The 22,458-nt window shown below is 40.2% G+C and overlaps 1 protein-coding gene across 1 annotated transcript; it reads left to right on the plus strand.

Annotated features, from left to right (window-relative positions):
- The first annotated feature begins 2,712 nt into the window (after positions 1-2,712).
- On the plus strand, positions 2,713-4,361 carry LOC147897899 (uncharacterized). Its single transcript, XM_087380995.1, has 4 exons — positions 2,713-3,051; positions 3,256-3,536; positions 3,629-3,860; positions 4,025-4,361. Exons 1-4 carry the CDS (start codon positions 2,765-2,767, stop codon positions 4,167-4,169), a joined length of 945 nt encoding a protein of 314 aa, XP_087237121.1. The 5' UTR covers positions 2,713-2,764; the 3' UTR covers positions 4,170-4,361.
- Positions 4,362-22,458: the final 18,097 nt, after the last annotated feature.

The following is a 22,458-nucleotide window of genomic DNA, read 5'->3' on the forward strand; positions in this document are numbered from 1 at the left end:
CTTACATTTTATTATATTACTACCATGGATTATGTACATCACACCTTATGGGTCCTCTTACATGGAAGGGTGGCACATGGTCATGCCCTACCACCTCAACCCTGGGCCCTATGCACACCATATTTTATTATACTATTGCCACACATACAAACACACACACATATTAATGCCTTTTTCCTTAGATAAATTTATCCATAATAGTTCCCCCCCCAGGCAGGGAATGCACAGCATTTGCATGCCTGGGTCCATCATGCACAAAGAAAGGCTTGAGGTAACGCTTGTTGATCACCTTCTTGCCATATGGTTCATGCAGCTCCTGAACTTGTACATACCCATTTCTACATTCCTTGATGACTTTGTATGGACTGTTCCACAGTGGCAGAAACTTCTTATCCATTGGGTGGTCCAATCTATTTTCAAAGCATAGCACAACATCCCCCTCAGCAAAATGTCTTTCCCATCCCTTGCGAATCTTAGCATCCAAGTGGGGCTTTTGTCGATTCTTTTGGATCTCTGTTTGATGTAGGGCAAGGCGTCGGGTTTCATCTAGCTTCTCAAGTTGCACCAATCGGGCCTCTACATGTTCATCTTCTGTCATCCTCTATTCTTGTGCCAATCTCAAAGCTGGAATCTCTATCTCTAGTGGTAAAACGGCCTCAGTACCATATACCAACTCAAAAGGAGTGTGACCTGTAGATGTTTTATGAGTGATGTTGTAAGCCCATACGGCTTCTGTGACCTTCTGATCCCACTGGCTCCTGTTTCCTGTGGCCATTTTTCCCATGGTTTTACAAAGAAGGCCATTGGTCCGCTCTGTTTGACCCATGGATGCTGGATAATAGATGCTAGAAGTGTAATGATCAATACCCATGCGATCCATGAGTAACTCCACTGCCTCATTTAAGAATGGACTCCCATGGTCAGAGACAATTTCCATGGGTGTCCCAAACCTTGTGCAGATACGTTCGAATATGAAATTTGAAACTGCCTTACCATTTGCAGCGGGGAGGGAGAAGCGTTAACATGGGTGGGGAAAAGGGATTAAGAGGGGTGGGAATGAAGAGGGGGACTATGGCACAAGGGGGAACGGAGAGGGGGAAGAGGAGCATGTACATGATGGGAGGTGGAATGTAGAGATGAAGACATCAAGGGAAGAGAGTCATGCTTTATTTGAAAGGAAGGATGGGGGGGGGGGAAATCAAAGTACTAGCTAGGTGTCGTTACAAGAATGAGCGTGTCCCATCAAGGAATAGCCCCCTCCTTTTATAGCCAAGAGAGGGGGTCTCTCCCAATAAATGCATCCTCCCACATGCATGGTGTGTGTGGAGGAATCTCCGATGTGGGCTAGGTGGGTACACACTCTCAATTATGTGCGACAACCCTTTGCCTCATTTTTCCACATAAATCAAACCCCAAATCCCAAGTCTAAGATACTCCCTTGGTCTCTTCCCAATTTTATAATACGTTTAAACATCTAGGAGGACAAGTGGAGGGTTGGCACAAGGAGTCTTGCCACCTCATCCTACTTTTCCCATTATTTAAGTTGCATTCTTGGACTATCTACACCCCCCCCACATAGGCCTACATGGAGGGAATAATCAAATATAATATCCATCACCTATTTTATATTGCTTCTCCCATGGTCCTTGGGCCATGTCTCACTAAATGCAGGCATGGGACCGCCTAGGTGGAGAGGTGGCACATGGAGGAACCATGACACCTTAACATTTTATAATATTACTACCATGGATTATGTACAACACACCTTATGGGTCCTCTTACATGGAAGGGTGGCACATGGTCATGCCCTGCCACCTCAACCCTGGGCCCTATGCACACCATATTTTATTATACTATTGCCACACATACAAGCGCACACACATATTTATGCCTTTTACCTTGTCAAATTTATCCATATTAGCACCAACATGGATGGAACTAACTTCTTTTTAAGTTCTATAATATGCGTAGTTACATTATGATTTTTAGAATATGGAAGATGTGTGGGGGAAATCTCGAATTATAAGCCAAATTGGGGCCAAGTGTAAGATAAGGCATTGTGTTGAATGGCTTTTTAGTTTTTTTGATATGCAAGTTTTTTAATGCATCCATTAAAACATATTCCAATCCCAAGCCAAGTGTAACGCCTTAGCACATGGATCGGCCTAGCATGGGTTTAGGATGGGAATCTATTTGTCATCTAAGCGGTCTAGTATGGTTTTAGGATGGGAATAGCCCCTGATTAGCCACTTTTCTCCCATCCTAGACCATTGCCCCTAGACCCTTGATCCCTTTTTCAGGGATTGGAAAGCATGGAGTGATGACATGTGTCAATTTTTCCCACGTGTTAAACTCATGAAATGTCCTCTCCCACTTAGCCTAGCTCTAGTTCTTTTGACTTTTAGCACATGGTGGGAAGGTGCGTGGCTCATTGTCATTGGAACAAATATAAAATGTGTTCATAATTTCATTGAGTAAGTACATCTAAAGGTGCAAGCTTCTTAACGTGACCCTTGTGTTTCAGTGGCATGGGTTGCGTGTTTTATTGCACCTATTAAAAACTTTGCTTGCCTAGTCAATGAACTCACGAGCTCATTTAACATTTCTTCCAATGACAATCTTCATCTGATTCTCCTCTTCCTTCCAATCAGCTGCTTCCCTTGATTTAGCGGGAACAAAGATCGCCAAGCTCTTGAATCGTGCGGTGGTCTCTCATAAACGGACACAAATTTCAGGAGATCCATCTTCAGATTGTCTCATTAGCATGGCAGCATCGCGCAATGCCACTCAAGACGTGCTGGACGGTTTGCAGAAAAGCCCCAAACAGATTCCTTTTTCTTTGCTTTACGATGGGCAAGGGTCTGAGATATACGAGGAGATAAGTGCACTTGAACAGTACTACCCCTACGCTGCGGAAGCTAAGCTCTTCATCCAGAATGCAGAAAGTATTGCTGCCACCGTTCCTCAAGGAAGCCTTGTTGTTGAGTTGGGATGTGGGACTGCCACTAAAACCGTCTACCTGATCAATGCCCTCCAAACTCGTTATGGAAGGTTAGTTTTCTCTATGTTTCCCACCCTCTGCACACAATTCTTATAAATATTGTGCATCCGGCAAATCACGATACCATGATCAAATTTTACACTACATTCGCTGCATTGATATAATGGAAGTCCATATATTATATCACACAAGCCGCTCTATTTATATTAATATTTATACTTCATGAATTTTGCTTGACTTTGGATGTGTTACAGGTGTCAATATGTTGGCATAGACGTGTCTGAAAGTGCTCTAAAGAAGGCTTCGGCAAACTTGCTTGAACAAGTCAGCGGGCTGAGTTCCAAATGTATCCATCTTGTGCATGGTGATTATTTAGAAGCACTCAAAGAAGTCAGACAGAAATTCCCATACGAGATGCTCTGTATATTGTGGCTTGGAAGCAGCGTTGGTTGCTTTACCGATGCTGAAGCTGTTTCTTTCCTGAAAGAGGTTCTCGACACTGTGGGTACACGGTGTCAACTTTTCCTCTGCACAGGTGTATAAATCTGTCTAAATGGTTTTTGTGTATTGAACGACGATGTCCACGGAGACCGAATCTTAATCCGTGGTTTTTTGCTCCCTTATAAGATATGTGGAAAGACGAGAGTATACTCCAAAGAGCATATTATCACGATGTGGGTGTACGCTTTGCAAAGCATGGAATGCGGACTGTCCTTAATCTGCTGGATCATATTGCAACGCACGACGAGGAGGACTCGTGGAGCTACCGCGTCGAGGTGAATAGGCAGCTACGGCGTGTAGAAATGTGGCTGTGCTTTTCTGAAGGACTACAAATTGAGACACATCAAGTCTACATCAGGTATTGGATGAAACTCGACGTGTGGAATCGTCTGTATACAAAAATATCTCTCGTTCGGAAAAGAATTTATCCAAATGCGCTGTCTCAACCGGATGTCTTGTCGGGTGATAAAATATTAAATGAACTGTTTGGACGTAAAATTCATGTACATGTTTGTTGTGCAGACCTGGTGAGAGAGTACTGATGTCCTTTTCCAGAAAATATACTACGGAGGACATCCAAGAGCTAGCTGCTAAGTCCGGTTTTTACATCCAGTCATGTTGGACGAACACCCAGTATGGATGCCAAATGCTGCTTCCAAGACTGTAGTCTTTGAGATGATACAGATGCAATTTTCGAAATGTTTCTACTCTGAGACTCGGCCTTTCTGAAATGCGGTATCGATTTGTTGTTGAATCTCCCGTTATTTAGTGCGCCGGGTAAATCTAAATGCAACCTCCTAATCTCACTTTCGCATCGGTGTTTCTTCATCTCACATAGGTCACCATGATATTCATAGGTCAATGGTAATTTGTGCCTTGTTTTAGATGGTCGTGGTTAGGCAGGTAGCATTGTCTCGTTGAGCCACGTGTAAATCCAGAATTCAAAATTATATTATTAAATCTGATTTTTAGCGAATGACAAGAAGATGCTTAACCGTCAAAATATCCCCTCTGCGGTTCAAAACGTCTCCTGAGTCCTCTATACATGTCTTGCATTTTATCTCACTCTAACTAGTCTCCATCCATCTAAATCTTGATTTGGACTTCTATAGATCTTGGATTCAAACTCGTAGAGAAATCGTAGGAGTAAAGGAAATTCCCTTCCAATAATTACGAGTGGCTACTAAAAATCATGCATACATATGCCTAAACACTATAATCCTTTGTTCACAAACATGACATGAGAAGTCCTTTATTCCTATTCCAGGTTTGATAGAGGCATCATAATCTATCGCATCGTAATCTTCAGGAGACAGACGTGGTATGAGAAGACATTTATTCGTATTCCAGGTTCGACAAAGGCATGATAATCTATCACATTGTTTGTGCAACTTTTCTATTCATATGAATTCTTAGACAGTAATTTGATAGGAGGCTCGCATCTTTGCATGGTTGTGTTCTTTTACAATGGTCTAGAAGCTATGTTCCTTGTGCAACAATTTGATACAGATGTGCTCTCTTGTTGTGATATCTTTGTGCCCTCGCTCACCTCCTGCCCTACTCATGTCCTCTCTGGGTTCCATCTCTCTAGCGTGCTGCCTCTACTCTACTGCTTAGGCCTCTACTCTGCCTCAGGTTTTTATAGTTGGGGCGGAGGATTCTAGACACCATTGTGAGAGGCGGTGGAAGATTTTGTCTTCCTGGTGAGAGGCAGCGCAAGACCAGCCCCAACGGAAGATTCTAGTGTCTATTGTGAGAGGCGCTGGAAGATTATGGCAAGTGCAGGACACCATTGTGAGGGGCGGTGGAAGATTTTGTCTTCCTAGTGAGAGGCAACGCAAGACCAGCCCCAACGAAAGATTCTAGTGTCTACTATGAGAGGCGCTGGAAGATTATGGCAAGTGCAGGAGTCTGGACGATGCAAGGTCTGTTTTTACAAAGATGCTACAGCAGGATGTGGGTCCATAGAAAAGAGGCTTTGCAACCGTTGGGGAAAATGCGGTCAAAAGCTTCTAGCTATACAAGATCATCTTTATTTGTGATGTGGATGCATTTGTGAGTGTGGCAGTCCTAGAACAGATTCCAATGATTCAAATCTCTATTGTTGAGTTAGATATTACTGTGAGAAACTCCCTTATCAATGTGTATGACAAGTGTGGGAGCCTTAGACGATGTAAGGGTAGTGTTTGTAGAAATACTACATCAAAATGAGGTTTCTTGAAATGCCATTATCAGTGCATCCCTAGTGCACATACTCCTCTCATGCATGAAGAATGAATGGACTATAGGGATACGAGCTGTAGTGTATGGCAAGTGTGATAGCCTTAGACGATGTAAGGCAGCAAGATGTGGGTCCATAGAAAAGAGGCTTTGCAAGCGTTGGGGAAAATGCAGGTCAAAAGCTTTGAGCTACACAAGATCATCTTCATTTGTGATGTGGATGCATCTGTGAGTGTGGCAGCCCTAGAACAGATTCCAATGATTCAAGCCTCTATTGTTGAGTCAGATATTGCTGTGATAAATGCCCTTATCAATGTGTATGACAAGTGTGGGAGCCTTAGACGATGTAAGGGCAATGTTTGTAGAAATACTATATCAAAATGAGGTTTCTTGAAATGCCATTATCAGTGCATCCCTAGTGCATATACTCCTCTCATGCATGATGAATGAATGACTATAGGGATATGAGCTGTAGTGTATGGCAAGTGTGATAGCCTTAGATGATGTAAGGGCAGTGTTTGTAGAAAAACTACATCAAAACGTGGGTTCTTGAAATGCCATTACCAGTGCATCGCTAGTGTATATACTCCTCTCATGCATGATGAGTGAATGGACTATAGGGATATGAGCTTTAGTGCCAAGTTTTACATATCTTGAGTGAATGGACTATATGGATATGATATTTAGTGCCAAGTTTTACATAACTTAGAGTCCACTATCATCTAATCTAAGCAAAATGACATCACTTTCCCATACATAGCTTGTAACAATAGCATGGATCATACTTCACTCTTGAATGTCTAGGCTAGTATTATGGACATCGTGGACGTCCGTTCTCTCTTCTAGCATGTTGGTATGCAGACTATTTCTTTTGGAAGGTCTTGAACAATCCATGAAATCTGAGAGTGCTCTCAATGGAAGCAAGAATGGAAGAGGGAGAGAGAGAAACATAGAGCCACACAAGTTTTGGTGGGTGCAGAACACCCTAATCTTCTTTTTCATTCATTTATATATGTGTTTGAGTATTGTACATAACTGAGGTAAAGGCACAGTGACCTTTAACCCCCACAACCTCCCACTTAAAGGACAATGTGCCTTTAAGGGAGAACAACCAGTGAGCATACTATCCAATGCCCATCAATACACGACAATACTCAAACCATTGACTAGGTAGACTCTTCGTTAGCATATCTGCAGAGTTATCGTCTGTATGAACCTTGACAAGATCTATGCACTTGTCCTCAAGTACCTCCCTGATGAAATGGTACCTAACCTCAATGTGTTTGGTCTTTGCATGAAAGACCGGATTCCGTGCTAGCTAAATAGCACTCATGGAATCACTATGCAATGTCGATACACCTGTATGAATCCCCAAATCTCCCACTAGCCGATCAAGCCATATAGCCTCCTTGCAACCCTCTGTGGCTGCAACATACTCAACCTCTGTGGTAGACAAAGCAACACACTTCTGTGCGCGAGACATCCACGACACTGCACCACCAGCAAAGGTGAACACATAACCAGAAGTGGATCTCCTACTATCCACATGCCGTGCATAGTCTGAATCTGTGTACCCAAGTACACGCATGTCTCCTCTACCAAAGCAGATGCACATCTCCTTGGTACCCTTCATGTACCTCATGATGCACTTAACTGCCTCCCAATGCCTCTTTCCTAGATTAGCCTTATACCGGCTAACAACTCCCATTGCAAATGCAATGTCTGGTCTAGTAGCTATCATAGCATACATAAGACTCCCAACTGCTGTTGCATAAGGAACCTTGGCCATCATGGCCCTTTCCTCATCTGATTTGGGACTATCTGTATGACTCAGTTTCACATATGGAGGCAATGGAGTACTCATTGCCTTCCCCCCCCTCCATATTGAAATGCTGCAATACTTTTGTAACATACTCTTTTTGTGAAAGCCAAAGGAGTTTCCTACTTCGATCACACGTGATGCGCATACCAAGAATATGACTTGCAAGTCCCAAATCCGGGGTAAAGGCACAGTGACCTTTAACCCCCACAAAATCCCCTCTCGAGTTACACCCTTCATGCCAGCGTATGTAAAGGGCCATCCTCCTCTTGCATTGTCAAGAATGGAGTATCAACATGGGAGAGGAAGACTTGTTGCTACGATCGGTTATTTAAAGATTTACTTTAGAATGATCTTTGAGCTGCATATCTGGTCCCGAGGAAGATGTGACCATTGAATACTTGGTAAGATAGGCTTGTGAAGGATTCTTGCAAAGCCTGTGTATCATGGAATTAGCCTGTGTATCAATGGAGTTTAGGGGATGATGTTGAACTGAGGAGCACCCTACATTACATTCAGAGTCCTATTCTGCATGAAATACATTTGAAATTGGCATGAGGAAAGAAGGGACTTCCACATTGGTCATAGATTACCTCCCCTACTCTATCTAACTAATGTGGATTTTTGGAGAGGAAATGTGCCGACTCTCCCCCCACACGAATGTGTGGTTAAATTTATTAATTTATGTGTTCAATAAAAAGTGCTATGTGCTAAATGCAAAAATGCTAGTTGCTCAATTCTATGTACTAAATGCAAAATACTATGTACAAAATACAAAATCATACAGTTCTAAAAACAAAGTACCATGTGCAAAATGCAAAGTGCTATGTTCTATATCCCAAACTCAAATTGCTACATACTACATGCAAAATACTATGTGCAAAATGCAAAATGATATGAACCCAAGGAAGGGCATGTTCCTTGGTCTTATAATTTTTGGAAAGGAAATGTGCCGACTCTCCTCCCCCAAACATAGACAAAGGTTACCTTGTCTGGCTTCACACCTTTAGCCTGCTTCTGACCGAACAGTTGTAGGGCTTCCTTGCTGAACCCGTTCTGAGCAGATATTGAAATTATGGAATTCCATGAGACCATTTCACACAGGCATCACTGCAACACAGATCTTGAATCATCTAGACTCCCACATTTGCCGTACATATTGACAAGGGCTATCCCCACAACAACATCAGATTCCAATTTACAACCAACAAAACTAGCATGTAAGTGCCCCAATCTTCCAAGGCTTTTTCCTTGGTGCACACATCCAAAATGCAAATGAAAATGACCTTATTATGGTCAATGCTTTCACCTTGCATTCGACCAAATAGTTGTAAAGCCTCCTCGCTATGCAGTTCCTGGAGAGAAGCTGTGATCACGGCGGCATTACACAAGATTGCATCCTATAATACAATCTTTGCAAAAAAAACCATTGAATTGTGTAGACACATTGTAATCATGGCATTCCAAGAGATTGCATTCCGAAGTGGCATCTATGCAAACATAGCCCTTGAATCTCATCCATGCTGCTGCACTTAACATACATATTGACAAGAGCTATCACCACCACCACACTAACTACCATCTGTTGCCAACAATAAGAGCATATATCTATAGACCTTTCTCTAAGGCTGCTACACTAGCACATGCATCTAATACAGAAGTAATGTTTTTCTAGACTTGTATTTGAATTTCTTCAAACAATTGTAAAGCTTCTTTGCCAAATTCATTCTGGGCTAATGTAGCAATCATAATACTCCAAGAGTATTTTGATGAAAACAACTTGTGCATACTCTAAGCTTTCACATTTTCCATACATTTCAATAAGAAGGTTACTCAGAAATCTGTTATCCAGATATCCATGCTACTGATGCACACGCTCACTCTAAGAACTAAAAAAGGATTTCCTCGTTCAAGCTTTCAGGATAGCAATCATAATTCCTTGCAAATACAATCTAATTGTGCCCATCCAATATGTGTATATGACAAGGGTTTCTAGTTTGTAGCTCCTTAAGCACCTTCTTTGCAACCTTGGACAACTCAGAATTCCTCCGTACTTGCCAAAATCTGATTTCGTATCGCTCAACAAATGGATCTCATCATAGAAGCTTTCAAAAAGATAGAAGCCTTCATTCCTCACAAGCCCACTCTTTTGGTGCCCGTCTTAACCTAGGCGTGGGAAAGCCCCCCTCATTCCTAGCTCCTCTTCTACAAGCTTGAAACCATACAAAGTCAACACACTATATAGCTCACTGCACATATACCTAGAACAAGAACCACCCAAGATGTTGATATGGCATGTTAGCCATTTTAACACTAATACCTAAATGAAAATTACTATATACTAAATGCAAAGTTCTATATCCCAAACTCAAATTGCTACATGCTATATACAAAATACTATGTGCAAAATACAAAGTCATACATTCCTAAATGCAAAGTACCATGTGCAAAATGCAAAATGCTATGTTCTATATCCCAAACTCAAATTGTTCATGCTATATGCAAAATACTAAGTGCAAAATGCAAAATGATATGAACCCAAGGAAGGGCACATTTCTTGGTCTTATAATTTTTGGAGAGAAAATTTGCCAACTCTCCCCCCACACGAATGTGTGGTTAAGTTTATTTTTATGTGTTGGATACAAAGTGCTATGTGCTAAATGCAAAAATACTAGTTAGTAAATTCTATGTGCTATATGCAAAATACTATGTACAAAATAAAAAATCATACATTTCCAAAAACAAAGTACCATGTGCAAAATGCAAAATGCTATGTTCTATATCCCAAACTCAAATTGCAACATGCTATATGCAAAATACTATGTGTGAAATGCAAAATGATATGAACCCAAGGAAGGGCACATTCCTTGGTCTTATAATTTTTGCAGAGGAAATGTGCCAATTCTCCCCCCACACGAATGTGTGGTTAAGTTTATTTGTTTATGTGTTGGATACAAAGCGCTATATGCTAAATGCAAAAATGCTAGTTGCTCAATGATAAGTGTTAATTCTTAATGCAAAATGCTACGTACAAAATTCATAGTGCTATATCTTAAATTGCTACCATAAAAGTAAAAAGTGATAAATGAAATTGCTATGTCCCAAATTCAAATAGCTACCAAAAAAATGCAAAAAAATATATGTTAATGTAAAATGCAAAATGATATGAACCCAAGGAAGGGCATGTTCCTTGGTCTTATAATTTTTGGAGAGGAAATGTGCCGACTCTTCCCCCACACGAATGTGTGGTTAAGTTTATTTGTTTATGTGTTGGATACAAAGCGTTATATGCTAAATGCAAAAATGCTAGTTGCTCAATGATTAAGTGCTAATTCATAATGCAAAATTCTTTGTACAAAATTCAAAGTGCTAAATCTTAAATTCAAATTGCTACCATATATATAAAAAGTGATAAATGAAAATGCTATATCCCAAATTCAAATAGCTACCAAAAACATGCAAAAAAATATATGTTAAACAAAATCTCCTATGTGCAAAAAAAGAAAGAGCTATTTACCATGTTCTAAATTTGAAATGCTATATGCTACATTCAAATTCCTATATGCTATATTCAAATTGGTAAAAATATAAAGTGTTAACAACCTTGATATTTTGTTTGCAGATTATTCGAATTGGTGAATTTCAAGTCATTTTTAACGCTTTGATCTACAATGGGAAAATAAAGTAGGTGCTTCTACTTTAACATATAATTTACTTTAAAAATATGAAAAGGTCACTTATTGAAAGAAGAGAATGTGCTTCCTATATTAGCATAGAAAACAAGAAAAGACAATTACAACCGAGTTTCTCTTCATGGCTATTCATCAATAAATTTCTAAAAGAATGGAACCAAATCACTTCTCAATATATTTCGAAGATGCAATATTGTGTATTTTGTGGTAGAATAGAATTTAACACAAGCTCTTTTACAAAGTTAAAATCAGTAATATCACTGCTAGAATCAAGTATAACACCATATGACTTATCCAATATGTTCATAAGTTTGCATGTAGAAAATGGCCTAGGACATAGATTAAAAATGGCTTGTAAAGCATGCATAGATAGTCCATTCAGATAGTTGTACTTGGTTCCCTATGATCCAGACGATTTACAAAATGTATTAGGTGCGGACATATTTCAAATGCAAATGCTTTCTATAATCGATATATCCCTAAACGTTTCTAAAGGTATTACATCTTTAGCAACAGGTATACTACAAAGAAGATCGATGTTGGATAATCCACTAATATGTTGGAATCGCCAACAAAGATTTTGTAGTAACTCGACAAACTTACTATCAACAACAAAACATGTTCTAGCGTTTAACTCTAGAACAAATCCCATATTTAAAAAATACTTGACAATGTATGAACGATCGCATCCAAAACTAAGAGTAAGTGTTCTCTCTTTCGAAGTTATTTCTGATATTCTTGAAAGACACTTTGCTAACTCACCATTCGATCTTATGAAAATTACACATGAGGAAAATTGCTTGTCATTACTCGAACAAATTAACATGCTACCTACAACTCATCAATTTAAAAAAAAACATCGCAAGAAGTCGGCACAATTGTACTTTGTGATTCAACAAGAATTATTGAGCATCAATTCATAACATCTATGGAAGTTCTGTCACAATGTGATGAATTAACACTTGAGTATGCATTATTCCCATTCCTCTATCCTTTTGGATATGGTGCTCATGATGGCAAATTGTTCTTCAATGTATATTTAAAAATGAGAATATCAACATTATTCTCCATGTTCACTCTTTACAAACCATACTTGTTATTGATGTACCAAATACGTCAATCTATTATAATAGCAAATTCTACTCAAACTATAGTATTACAAAGAGATATTGACTAACAAAGATGACAAGATCCAAGAATATCTGAACAAGAGATAATTAGACGTATTCTTAAGTTTCAAATACCAAGTTCTATTCCTAGATCTCCTTCATGGCACTGTAGAAACTTAAAAGATCTAATGGCAATGGTTGACACATGGGGGTTTCCCAATATATTCCTTACACTTACTACAGATGAGGTATCAACCACAAGATGGTGTGAAATCCCGGGGGATTCACTCTTCATGAAAGGGGGACGTCACCTGCGTGCATGAACTTCAAGAAAACCCCCTATTTAAGATCCATGTAGGATGATAAAACACCCCTATTTAAGCTTATAAGATACCACCAAAATTCTATTATGTCCCCCCTTTCCTTAAATCTACATTCTTTCTCAAGCATTTAGATCACATAATAAGAAAATTTAGATTACTTTCCCTATGACTATTTAAAACCATACACAAAACCAAACTTGTTTGGACTAGTTATCCAAGGTAGCCTATACTATGTCCCCCCCTCTTAAATATGGCATGGCCCCCCTAACTTAAATTCAATATTGGGAAAAAATAAAAGGCCCCCCACCCCTAATGTATAAGCTTATGCCTCATTAGAAGAAACCCCCCTATTGTACACTCACGTGATATCATAAGTTTCCTCTTGTGAATCCCTCGGGTGTGAAATTGATCAAATAGAAGCCATTGCTAAACAATTCAATAAGAACTTCACATGGAGAGATTGTCCAGTTGAATGCATAGTGCTCTTCCATGTTAGACTGCAACAATTCTTAGCAAGATATATTCTGTGTGATAAAGGACTACTAGGTAGAGTCAACCATCACATCATAAGATATGAGGTACAAAATTGAGGATCTATGCATGCACACATAATGCTATGGGTAGATGAACAGAGATCGTATCAAACCAGAAAGATGCATATATCCCTTACATGAATGATTTTAATAACTGGCTAGAGAATTCAATTTAAAGAAAGCTTAAGTATATGGTAAAGAGAAAACAAATCCACACATGTAGGCCAACATGCAATCTATTTGACTCAAGCACAAACCACAAATGCAAATCCATATCCTATACATTTAGAAACTAAACCTACTTTAGATCCTCTCACACAAAGATGGATCTACTTCCATCCATCCCTAGAACATTGTAATGTCGTTCCATACCATGCAGGAATATTACTCTTGTGGCAAGCACATATGAATATTCAAAAAATAACCAACACAGGCCTATCATATTACCTTCTAAAATATGCTATGAAAACTGAACCCATGGGACACATGAACTTGAATCCTGGTGATGCAAAACTTCTAGGACTAGATAATCTAGATCCAATTAAGTTAAAAATGATATCTGCATACATTCTTTCAAAGCCAACATCTCCAACAAAGGCAACATTGTCATGCTTACAAATATCTACCATTCAAAGAAGCAAAGTTGTGCATTTCATTGACTGCTCTCTGTTGAGATATCAAGCTCCACTCGTGATATGCTAGGGTGACCATTGTGCATTTATGTCACCGACTTGTTAGTTGCAGATGCAGTTGATACACCGCCCATGAATAATAGCTAGATGGCAGCTATCTTTATGTACTCTAGTTAGTGGCTTAGCTAGTATGCCACCTTAGTTAGCTAAGTTTGGTTTGAGACCCACATATAGGGTTCACCTATTCTTTTGTACTTAGAGTTCTTTTGGCTTTCACAACTAAGAAGAGGAAAATTGTTTTCAGCCTCCACCTTTGTGTATATTCCCCCATTGTGTATGTGAGAAAGCTGCAAGTGAGACTCCTTCCTTCTCTCCCACTCTCTTCACATGGTATCAGAGCAAATGGTTCTGTGAACAGATACAAGGCAAGATTAGTTGTCAAGGGGTATGCACAGACATATGGCATTGATTATGAAGAAACATTCAGTCCGGTTGCAAGGATGGCAACCGTAAGAGCAGTCATTGCTATGGCTACATCAAAGGGATGGTCTTTACATCAGATGGATGTAAAGAACGCTTTCTTGCATGGTGATTTGCAAGAAGAGGTCTATATGGAGCAAACACCAGGCTATGTTCATGCTGTTCATCTTGAGTTTGTTTGTGGATTGAAGAAAGCCTTGTATGGCTTGAAGCAAGCACCCAGAGCATGGTCTGAAAAGATAGGACAGTATCTTGTCACTATTGGCTTTCAAATTTCCAAGGCAGATTTCTCACTTTATGTGAGAAAAAATAGAGAAAGGCATTATGCTGCTTGTCATTTATGTTGATGATTTGATCATCACAGGTGATAGTGATGAAGATATCCTTCATGTGAAAATGATATTGAAGAAGAAGTTTGAGATAAAGGATTTGGGAGAGCTGCATTACTTCTTGAGCATTGAGGTGATTAGATCCACAAGTGGGATATGGCTCTTGCAGAGGCAGTATGGATTGGACATGCTGTCCAAATATGGGATGATAGGCTGTAAGCCTATTTCAGTTCCTTTGGAGCAGAATGTGAAGCTAAGTGCAAATGCAGGTGAGCTTCTGGAAGACCCTACTATGGATAGATGCATAGTAGGAAGTTTGATTTATATGACTATTACCAGGCCAAATTTGAGCTTTGTTGTTGGGTTGGTAAGTCAGTTTATGCAGGCTTCAAGGAAACCGCATTTGGATGCAGCTAGATGCATACTGAGGTATGTGAAGTCCACATTGCAGTATGGACTATTTTATGAGACTGGGGTTTAGATACAGTTGCATGGATACACTGGCACTGATTGGGCTGGTAGTATTTCTGATAGATGATCTACAAGTGGATATATGTTCTCTTTTGGGAGTGCTGCAGTCACTTGGAGCAACAAGAAACATCCTACAGTTGCCTTATCGTGCACAGAGGCTGAGTATAGGGGTGCAGCAATGGCTGCATTTGAGGTAGCTTGGTTGCATAAGCTACTTTATGATATGCATCAGTCTACAGATGGGCCACTTGTCATTTATTGTGACAACATGAGCAAGATACACTTGGCAAATAACCCAGTCTATCATGCTAGAACAAAGCACATTGAGGTGCATTATCACTATGTGTGAGAGAAGGTTCTAGTAGGTTTTATTGATCTAGTTTATGTCAGCACAGAGGATTAGGTAGCTAACATATTCACGAAGGCATTGGGTGCAGAGAAGTTGCGCAAGTTCAAAGACCTGCTTGGTGTGCAGGAATTGGGATTGAGCTCGAGGGGGAGTGTTAAGAAATCGAGCTCCACTCGTGATATGCCAGGGTGACCATTGTGCATTCATGTCACAGACTTGTTAACTACAGATGCGGTTGGTACACCGCCCATGAATAATAGCTAGATGACAGCTATCTTTATGTACTCTAGTTAGTGGCTTAGTTAGTATGCCACCTTAGTTAGCTGAGTTTGGTTTGAGACCCACATATAGGGTTCACCTATTCTTTTGTACTTAGAGTTCTTTTGGCTTTCACAACTAACAAGAGGAAAACTATTTTCAGCCTCCACCTTTGTATATATTCCCCCATTGTGTATGTGAGAAAGCTGCAAGTGAGACTCGTTCCTCTCTCTCCCAATCTCTTCACACTCTCCCCCATCTATGCGCCAAAAATACCTTCATGAACATTGTGTTTCTGTAATGCATCCTATAGATATATATTGGAGTCGTCCAAGTGCATGGAGAACTTGACCTTCTATGAATTCTGGAAACAATACAATGTCCAAAAGTCAAAGAAAAAAAACAAAGATAACATAACTATCGTAGATTCTTTCAAAAATTATGTATATCCATCAACACGGATTGTACGTTTCATAGATTACCACCCTGCTCATCATTTTGAAGGATTTTTTTACAATCTTCTACTAAAGAATGTAAATTTTAGAAATGAGAATGAGCTCATTTCTGAAAAAAATCATACAAAATCTTACTTCTTAGAATTCCATATCCGAGAACTCATAAAAACAGAAGAATACATCAAATCTCTGATCGATCAGTATTGCAAAGTGCACTTGCTAATTGATCAAAATCGCCACCAACTAACAAACATGATACTCCAAAAAAGCCCATTACATGTTATTCAAAACTCCTTCATGGCTTCAACCGAACCTTCATGAAGATACCAATACACATAACACAGCACGCACAAAATTACTTCAAATGATAAACGAGTTCAAGGACTTCGAAAATGCAACTCTTTCTTCTAAACAACAAGAAATTTATGAAAAGATTAATGGATCACCCATAGGACTCCATGTCATTTGTGGTACTCCTAGTTCAAGAAAGACATTTATGATCAAGTACATCACTTATAATTATGTAAAACAAGGAAAATTCATTGTTCTAGTAGCAATAATAGGAGCAACTATTGCAATGAGACTAAGTCGATTAGCAACTACTGTCCATCATCAGTTTGCTATACCAAAGAGACACGACATGTTTCGTGCCTCCTTACCAGTGTTAGACGAATGATACATAGAATTGCAAAATGCAGAAATCATGAGATCTCAATGATGACATGCCAAACATTAAACACAGTAATCAGATAGTTGTGCGAAACTTGCAAGCAAACAATCTTGCAACCTTTTGAAAATAAAAAAATGCTCTTACTCAGAGATATGTCCCAATTGCCTCCAGTATGTAAATGCAAGGTGCAAGAAAATGAATTTTGTAGAAAATGCTATATTGGAAACTCGGGTTTCTAGACAAGTGTAACTTTTTAATTCCTTCACACATCAATACATCACCTAGAAGATCCAACATACATAGAATTCTTAAACATAATCAGAATAAGACAACCAACAGTAGAAGAGATTCAATATTACATAGGTAATTTAATCATAAGTGATAGTGAAGGAAATGATTTCATTGACAAGGACACAACTATACTGTGCACCCATCAAAATGACACACGATACTATAATGAGCTCATACTACATAAGAAATTCAATAAGCATCAAATTAAAAGTGCCACTGTGACATCCAATGTAGATCAAATCTTAGAATTAAAAGAATGGATAATGGATCCAAATTTCCACTCCATACACCAAATAGCAATAGGAGCAAAAGTGATGATCACAGAAAATATAGATCTCACAATCAGAGCTGCAAATGGCACTATTGCAAGTGTCATATCACTAGAAATAGATAATAACACAAACAACATTTTAAAAATTCATGCCAAGATCTTATCAACAAATGAAAAAATCACACTAAGACGATCAAAACATAAACGAAAGGTATTAAACTCCATATGGTATCACAAAACAACTTTTCCAATCACACTAGCATATGCAATTACAGGACACAAGTCACAAGGATGCACACTCAAAGAAAAGGCTCTTGTAGTAATACAAAAATCATTTGCACCAGGACTAACATATGTCATGCTTTCACGAGTCACCACTTGAAATAGCTTAAGAATCTTAAATAAAATCAATCCATCTGACTTCATTCCAATGCTTACATGAACTTAAAAAAATGAGTAATCAATAGAAAATCCTTTTATTAAATATTCATCAATATAAGAGAAAAGAAACTTTTGATATACAAACTAATATGCAGGATCTATCAAAAAACTTATTTGAAGAACAACCAACAATAAAATATGGCAACATCAGATGAGGTACGTTTTCAATATTACGCATTGTAGTATTTCTTCACATTAGTTTATATTCTAATTTATAATAGATTACTATTTTCCAGATCTTTAATCAATTCAAAAGTAAAGCCATATTGGCTCAACAAGATCAACAGAAATCAACAAAAAGAACAAAGGGACAAAATTATTTCTTATATATAGCTCAAATGCGTCTCATAAACATGGCTGGAAAGGAACCAAATGAATACATTTATGGATGAAGCACAATACAAGACCTTAGGAATTTCATGGATAAAAATCAACATGAAGTACAACAACAGAAGGCAAAACATGGGGACAATGATGTTGAGAACAGAAGCACAAGCTATAATAGATAAGTACGCATAAGGAATTTCAACTTATTGCCTTGAACTTCTACACTTTGGCTACAATGTAAGCTTAGCCGAACTTCTCAAAATAGATCATAAGAATGGAAATGTCATATTAGCGGAGTTCAACAACATGTTCTAAACAGATGATTAAAAAAAAGCAAAAGATTGCCAGTTACCATAGAAGGTAACTTCCATTATTGATTTGAATTTTGCAAAAGAAGCATATGGTGAACATTTTGAGTTTTTCCCAACTCCACCAAGAACAATATATTTCAGCCACCTATAGGTACATTATTGACTCAATATCTTAAAATACATACAAACTTCATCTTCTAACATGAAAAAACTCATTATACTTCATTTTGCTATTTCAAATAGGAAATCGCGAAGAAGACAGAAAAAGGCACAAAAGGCCCATATTACATATATTCTATTCTATGTGGAAACAGAACTATTTGTAAACTCCACCGAAGTGCGAATGATGAGCAACATAGAAGTTTTAGGACCTCCTGAGTCTACCGAAACTGACAGATTTGCAAATGGTTGCTCCAAACATGAGTTCCAACACTCGAGCAGAAAAATGTAGGAATTGACACAGTGAGTCAGAAATCCAATGAAATGATCCCAGATTCAAGAATGAAGGTGTTTCCAAGATCCTGAAGTGAAGTGGACACCAAAAGCAAGCAATAGTTGCCTCTACAAGTTAATACGAAGTCTTTGTTGTCGAATAGAACAGGGTAAAGCTTAAAAAACGACTTTCTTTGAAAACACTTAACAAGCTCTCAAAACCACTTTGCGAAACCAAAGTGACTTTTCCAAAGGTTCCTCCAAGGTCTCTGCACACTTGGATGCAAGTAAAGTCACCCACAAAGCTTCCCACAGAGCTTCTCCTTCCTCCCACAGAGCTATTGAGCTTCCAGGCATTTATGCACGCTCAGCTAGATCACCCGGTCTCAAATACCAGTTGAGAGTGCTCTCAATGGAAGCAAGAATGGAAGAAGGAGAGAGAGAAACAGAGAGCCACATAAGTTTTGGTGGGTGCAGAACCCCCTAATCTTCTTTTTCATTCATTTATATATGTGTTTGAGCATTGTATATAATTGGGTAAAGGCAAAGTGATCTTTAACCCCCACACATCTACCAAATAGCATTAAAACAATTGCTTGATTAGATGAGAAAATTCTTCATGAAAATCCTTGAACCCTTCATCGACATCTATAGGGTATCCATAGAAAACAACAAGATACAAATTCATGTGCTCTTGTATGTTGGCAATGTGGAGATGTGTGGGCAACCTCTCTTCAGCATGTAGCCTATGCACAAATGCAACCATCAAGATTCATGTATTGTGGAGCGTGACCACTTTGTAGGTAAATTTGGCTACAAGAGGGATGATGGTGGTGTGCAGCGGGGACTCAGGCATAGTGGCAGTGTCATCCTCTGGGGGGATTTCATCTTGCTCAGATGGACCGTTGTCGTGGAGGTCGGCGGAGGTGGAGGTGATGATGGCGGGGTGAAGCAAAATATTGATGGCCTCTTCGGGGAGGTCAGGGGGGGTGGAGGGGGAAATGTTATGAGAGGTCCTTGGGGTGTTTCCTGAAGTGGAGGCATGGGAAGCCACCTCTAGGTTGAGGCGAGGTGGAGGTGGTGGTGGATTATTAGGAGTAGGGGGGTTAGGAGAGGGATCGGGGTTGAGGGGATAGGAGGAAAATGAGGCAAAATTGAGGAGAGCGGCTACGGCATCAGTGTCAGTGAGGTCCTTGGGATAGGGGATGTGACGGGTTTCAAAATTACTGAGGTGTGACTCTAGCATGTGCTGGAGTGCCTCGAGTACTCAATTAAAAAGAATTATAATGCCGTCGGGGTGGTAAGGGGTATTAGGGATTCCCTAGAGGAAAGATTGGGTGGTGGTAGCAGATTTGCAATCATAGGTCTACATCCAATGATGTCTATTTGGATTAGAGTAGAATTGACGACCTAGGTGCCAAGGTCATGTAGCTTTGCGAGCTACATCACCACTTGGTAGGTGAAGGACTCCATGATGATGTGACACCAGGCCTGAAAATTGAGCAAAATTGGGTGGGAGGTAAGGTACAGAAGATCGATGGGCCACTCAAGAATGAGGCTCAATGGCTGTAGGTCTTTAAAAAAAAAAGCCATGGCGAGGATGGGGCAGCAATGATCGGGGTTGCAGTGGAAAAGGGTGGGTAGGGAGTCGGGGGAAAGGGAGAAGGGATATCGTGGTGGAAGTTGAGATTTTGGAGAGGGAGTGAGTCGAAGTGAAATTGAAGGGATTCGGGGACGAAGCGTGGCAAAAGGATGAAGGTGGCTAATCATGCCGAGGCTTCCCTATAGGCTCCAAATTCTCCTTGTTCAGAGTCCTCGAGGGTGGAGCCTTGTGCTGCAGCAGGTTGGCGGAGGGAAGCTATTTGAACTTGGGGGGAGATTGTAAGTTGTCACTCCTACCATAAGAGTTCCTGTTGAGCAACAACTTGGGTGTCATTGAACTGGGTGGCTCTTGCTGTGGCTGCCTCTTCTTGGATGGCCCTGACTTTCACTTATTGAATCTGATCATTCAACTCGTCAAGCTTGTCGAAAAATTGCTTGACGAGTTCTTGGCTCGTGGTGAGTTGATCCTGTAGGGCAAGGAACTCAGTCTAGAGGTTCTGCAATTGTTGGCAATAGTCTTCTACTTTCTCAAGAGTGAGCTGGCTTACCACCTAAGCCGTTGCACAACTAGGTGGGATGCTTGCTGAGCATTGATGTTCACTTGGGCGGTAGAGGCAGCGAGCCGTGTATGAGCTTCCTGTCATCTTTGGAAGACTTGATTAAGGATTTGGGGAATGCAAACAAAGCTGGAAAGGAGCTTCCACTCCACTTTATCACATTGGCTTACCTGTTGTTGATTCATTTGCAGGTAGCCGTCGGGTCGTGAGTATTTGAGGGCATAGCAAAATTGGAGGGCTCGCATGAGGTGGAACCATGGGGAGGTGGGATCCATGGGGGGGGGTATGGGTTGTTCAAGGAGAGGGTGGGAGGCAGTAGTGGTGGTGGAAGATGTCGGTGGTACACCCGAATGGGTTTGGATATCCACACTTTGTTGCTCAAGATGTTGCTCTTCTTCTTCGGCTACTTGTTGAGCTAGCACTTGGCATCATGCCTCTCTTTCTGCCACTTGTCTTTCATGCTGCTGTTGGCAGTCCTGCATCTCCTGAAATCTTTGGAGTTGATCTAGTTCGAGCAGGTGTTGTTCGTGGGTCTAAAGATGTTGCTGTAAAGAAGATCCTTCCTTTCGTTGTTGGCGTTTGGCTGGAGGAGAGGTTGGCATCTGCTATTCAATGGCAGTCTTAGCGGCCAAACTTGTATTTTGTGGGGGGTCCTTGTCTAGCATCTGGTACAGGAATGGCATATACATCATGGGGTTGTCGATTTTGGTCCCATGTGTGGCCAAGTCCTCCTTCATTTGCATATAAAGGTATTCTGCCCAATTCGTGAGTTGAGGTTGGATGAGACGGGCCAAGAGATTGGGAGGGATAGCCTAGTGGTGATCTGTGTGTTTGAAGTGAGTGAGGAACTGTATAACTCGGGCCGGCCTATCAATGGTAGGATCGGTGATATCTACAAAATTGACTCGGCCCTTCTCTCTTTGGCAGTCATAAACACACACCCTGCTTAAGATCTCTTCGAGCTTCTTTTTGAACGTGAAGCGGTCAGATAAGACTGGCAGGCTGACTGCTCTGACAATGTCAATGTTGAAATGGTGGTGGAAGCCACGCCATTTTAGCCATGCAGGATGCATTGCTGGGTGTTGGTGTCATAGGAGGAGAGGAATTCACAGAGGGCATGGTGAGGTGGAAGGGGAGGTGATCAACAATGGGCTTGAGGCCAATGGCGAGGAGGTGCCCTTGTATATCAAGATGTCAGAGGGCATTGTAGGCCGCTGAATTATGATAGTACAATGTGTATTCCCAGCCCTCATGAGTGTACCTGGAGTGGATGGCATATCCATTCGATTCATGTAGCCATGTTTTGCCCAAGGGGAGTGCGCTACAAATTTTGTGATCTTGAACTCACCCTGATCTGGTTGCAGGCGTCTTCTTATTTGGCGAG

The sequence above is a fragment of the Dipteris shenzhenensis genome, chromosome 10 (genome assembly GCF_047967505.1).
Source record: "Dipteris shenzhenensis isolate YYH24624 ecotype China chromosome 10, Dip_SZ_1.0, whole genome shotgun sequence".
Taxonomy (NCBI): domain Eukaryota; kingdom Viridiplantae; phylum Streptophyta; class Polypodiopsida; order Gleicheniales; family Dipteridaceae; genus Dipteris; species Dipteris shenzhenensis.